Source organism: Austrofundulus limnaeus, unplaced genomic scaffold, assembly GCF_001266775.1.
Source record: "Austrofundulus limnaeus strain Quisiro unplaced genomic scaffold, Austrofundulus_limnaeus-1.0 Scaffold1674, whole genome shotgun sequence".
Classification (NCBI taxonomy): domain Eukaryota; kingdom Metazoa; phylum Chordata; class Actinopteri; order Cyprinodontiformes; family Rivulidae; genus Austrofundulus; species Austrofundulus limnaeus.
In genome coordinates, this window is record NW_013954076.1 from 24932 (window position 1) to 29426 (window position 4495).

Below are 4495 nucleotides of genomic sequence, written 5' to 3' on the forward strand. Positions count from 1 at the left end.
GGTTTATACAGTGTGGAACCAGGTTTATACAGTGTGGACCCAGGTTTCTACAGTGTGGAACCAGGTTTATACAGTCTGGAACCAGGTTTCTATGGCATGGAACCAGGTTTATACTGTGTGAAACCAGGTTTCTACAGTGTGGAACCAGGTTTCTACAGTGTGGAACCAGGTTTATACAGTGTGGACCCAGGTTTCTACAGTGTGGAACCAGGTTTATACAGTGTGGAACCAGGTTTCTGCAGTGTGGATCCAGGTTTATACAGTGTGGAACCAGGTGTCTGCAGTGTGGAACCAGGTTTATACTGTGTGGAACCAGATGTGGAACAACAGCAGATGATGTGGACTCGGTCTCACCTTGTTTTAGCTCCTGCAGGGTGAAGGAGGTGATGGAGGGGCTCCTCTCTTTGTATCGACCCGTTTCTGATCCATGGAGCTCGTTAACCAATCGGCCGTGGGCCGGCGGCTGCTCCACTGTGAAGGTGAGGAGGTCTGAGGGGACGTCCAGATCTGAGCCGTCCAGGATGGATGGAGTCAGTTGTGTCATCCCTCCCTCCATCACCTGCAGGAGGTCAGTAAGAGTCACTTGTCTACCTGTGTGCAGTTAGCATGGTTACAGGTCTGAAGCTACTGTTTATCTTAAGTTATCTTTAAAATAAACCAGGTCAATTATTTAACCATTAAATAAACGTCAATTTGGGTCAGGACTCTGAGGGTGGGGTCAGGACTCTGAGGGTGTGGTCAGGACTCTGAGGGTGTGGTCAGGACTCTGAGGGTGTGGTCAGGACTTTGAGGGTGGGGTCAGGAGTTTGGGGGTGTGGTCAGGAGTTTGAGGGTGTGGTCAGGACTCTGAGGGTATGGTCAGGACTTTGAGGGTGGGGTTAGGAGTTTGGGGGTGTGGTCAGGAGTTTGGGGGTGTCGTCGGGAGTTTGGGGGTGTGGTCAGGAGTTTGAGGGTGGGTTTAGGACTTACACTGAAGTTGGCCAGATGTAGTGAAGGTGTCTCATCATTTGTTGGTGTAATGATGATGTAGACAGGAAAAGGGGCGGAGCTGTGAAGCCCATCACTGACACTGATGGACAGCTGATCTACAGTTGGCTCCGCCTCTCTGTGCTCTGATTGAACGTAGTTGATGAAGCCTGAGGTCAGGTGGATGAGGCTGAACAATTCTGGAAGAATAAACTTTGAGGTCAGGTGATCAAACAATCAATCTTATGTGTCTGTAAAAGGAACCAGAACCAGAACCAGAACCAGAACCAGGCAGTCTGATTGTGACCAGACATCCTGACACAGATAAACTGACACGGACCGACCCGAACTCCAGCGTTGCTCTTCTCAGAACCGGGCGCCGGCAGTGTGTTCTCCAGGAAGCCATGAAGGGGAGGAGCCTCCAGGTGAAAGGTCAGCTCTTCTGGGGGGCTGTCAGGGTCTGAGGCTCCTAGAAGAACCCCAGAGAGACAGATGGAGGCTCCTTCGTCCACCACCAGCATGGACTCACCTGGACACAACGAGGACACAGGAAGACCAGGTGAGTCAAGGTGTGGTACAGGACACAGAGCTGCCAGTCCAAAGTGAAGACAGTTTGACATCACGGTGGACTGAGAGGAACAAGACAAGACCCACCTTCAAGGAGGACAAAACTACAACCTGTAGCCGTCTACATGGACAAGACAAGTGTCTTCTGATGACCAGAGGAGACAAAGAGCCAGGTTTATACTGTCTCCATCCATCATCCATCATCCATCCATTATCATCCATCCATCCATCATCCATCCGTTATCATCCATCCATCCATCATCCATCCGTTATCATCCATCCATCCATCATCCATCCGTTATCATCCATCCATCCATCATCCATCTGTTATCATCCATCCATCCATCATCCATCCGTTATCATCCATCCATCCATCCATCATCCATCTGTTATCATCCATCCATCCATCATCCATTCATCCATCCATCCATCATCCATCCATCATCATCCATCCATCATCCATCCATCCATCATCATCCCTCCCTGTCAGGTTTGGGTGTTAATGAAGGGTATTTCTGGATCTGGCTGATAAAACATCCTGTCACAGTAAAACCCAACATGAAGCAGGACTAATGCTTCTCATTCATTCAGTGATAATTAATTAGACTAAGACACCCCCCTCCCTGCGCCCCCATCTGCTAAACCTCGAGCTGCTTGTAGGTGTTCAGTGAATGTAGAGATATGCTGCAGGATTAGGAGGCTGTCATTCCACCGCTGCTTCACTAATCCAGTCAGCGAGACGCCTGCTACATGCTGCTTATTGTGAAGGAGGGATGCTCCTCCGTTCTCTTTTCTTTTGTAAAGACGGCTATTGTCTGCTGTCCACACACTGCTGGGAACCCCCCACAGCTGAGATTATCACACACCCACAGACAAAAGAGGATTTCACATTCACACATCATCTGATTGACAWGAAGACAACAAAAAAACACAGAAAATCACTCCGAACGCAACAAGACTGCAGACTGAGTAAAACCCAGGTCCCCCTGCTCCACAAGGTCCAGGTACCGGCCTGTCTGAAGTCTGCTGGGGACCCTGATKGGACCCTGCAGGAGCCAGGTTCTGGGTCCTGTACTCATTATGCTTCCCCCAGGAGGACCACCTTCCAGCACCCCGTTAGGGCTGAGAGCTGGCCCAAAACTCTGAACAGACCCACACCAGGCCCTCTGGGCCAGKTTGGTTCCCCCTGACCTCCCACACAGCTCAGGCTCCTCCCCCAGGGAGGGGCACTGACCTCCTCACCCTCACCTGTCCACACAAGCATCCATCAGAGCACACTGTGACTCACACAGAACTGCACCTGCTTCGGATGTTATCATCCATGCAATGGACGTTATTAGGTGTTATCAGTCCCATAAAATGGCTTCAGAATGTCTCGCCTGTGTCAGTTAGCAGCTTCCCCGTCCCATAGAATGGCTTCTGATTGTCAGATGGTTAGTATGAGGCATAAAACCACTATGTGGTTAATATGAGGCATCAAAAAATCTGGTTAACATGAGGCAAAAAGCCACTAAGGTTAGTCTTAGAGCAAATGACATGGTTAGCACTAACCTCCGACGTCTATATATTGTGGCCTTCCAATAGGGCAATGGGTAGAGTGTCAGAGCAGGAGACCAGRGSTCGAGACCAACACGGAAACAATAAATTAATTACAATATGTTTTGGTTTTTACACATTCATTGTCATTGATATATTAACCCACTAGGGTGCACTGTCTGGACAGTCTGAAGCCTAGAAGGCACAGTAGGGACCCTCTGAAGCCATTGTATGGGACTGATAACGCCTAATAACGTCCATTTCATGGACTGATAACATCAGAATCCCCTGGAAACCAGAACCATCCTACCCAGAGTGACAGAGGGAACTTTATTGTTGACAGGAAGAATGGTGACATTCAGGTCATAAACAGGAAGTGTCCCGTGGAGAGGGACAGGCGGGACATCCCCGTGACAACAGCCATCCGTCCCTCCTGCCTCCCCGTCTGAGATGATGAAGGTGACAGTGTCGACCACGGGTCCTGGACCGATCTCTGCACCTGCACACACAGCAGTTCAGACTGGTTTTCTGCTCCAGGTAGTGCAGCTYTTCTCCCATGCCCCCTGAATGYAGCCTGGACCTACCTGAGTGGACGTAGTACACGTGACCCTGCAGCAGGTCCTGCTGGGAGAACTTGTCCGTGGTCAGTCCGGACCTATGCAGCTCTCCTCTGCTGGGACTCCGGGCCAACATGTAGGTCAGTCTGGAGTCGTCGCTGTCCCGGTCTGTGGCCGACAGGAAGTCCACCGTCACCTGGACACGCCCTCCCTCCTCACAGCTCAGCTGGGCTTGCAGACCCCCACCCAGCTGGGGAGGCTCATCGTTCACTGGCAGGACCTGAACGTGGGGAGMACAGAGACAATCATCAGGAAACAGGCTGGAAATGATGCTGTGCTGGTCAGGTTCCATCAGATGTTTGGTTTGCAGTCATGGAACCATTTTAAGGTTTATCAGTGGGACCAGTGACGGTGAGGTCAAAGGTCAGTTCAGTTCAATTCAATTCAAAAGTACTTCATTGATCCCAGGCCTCCCTTGAAAAACAAATCTGAGATCTGAAAGGGACTTGTCTGGTAAAATAATGGTAAATAAATAAAATATTTGGTGATGCTGGCCCAGTCCCAGTGCTCAGTGCCACCCTACTCCATCTGAGAAGTGTGGATTCAGTCCAAGTGCACATAAGTGTTGGAGTGCACAGGTTACAAGTGTGCAAAACAACTGAGAATAGGACAGCACAGATTACATCATCAACTTGTGCCTCTGCATCGTAACTGTGACATCCAACATGGTATTTTTTATTGAACCAATATAACAGAACAAAGACAAAAAATCAAAGGAAAAAAATAGTATAGGTCCTCTGGACGGGTTCTTCTCTAATGAAACGTTTCATCTCTCCTCCAAGAGACTTCTTCAGTCTGAGAGTTTCAGG

At 49.6% G+C, this 4495-nt stretch overlaps 1 protein-coding gene across 1 annotated transcript in view; it reads right to left on the bottom strand.

Annotated features, from left to right (window-relative positions):
- The window catches only part of frem1b (Fras1 related extracellular matrix 1b), a gene marked incomplete in the record, with an annotated part of 31565 nt that overhangs the window by 6518 nt on the left and 20552 nt on the right, over positions 1-4495 (bottom strand). Inside the window, 5 exon segments of the mRNA XM_014033250.1 lie at positions 355-559; positions 970-1166; positions 1307-1495; positions 3380-3568; positions 3654-3906. Of these exon segments, the coding sequence (XP_013888704.1) occupies positions 355-559; positions 970-1166; positions 1307-1495; positions 3380-3568; positions 3654-3906 (1033 nt within the window).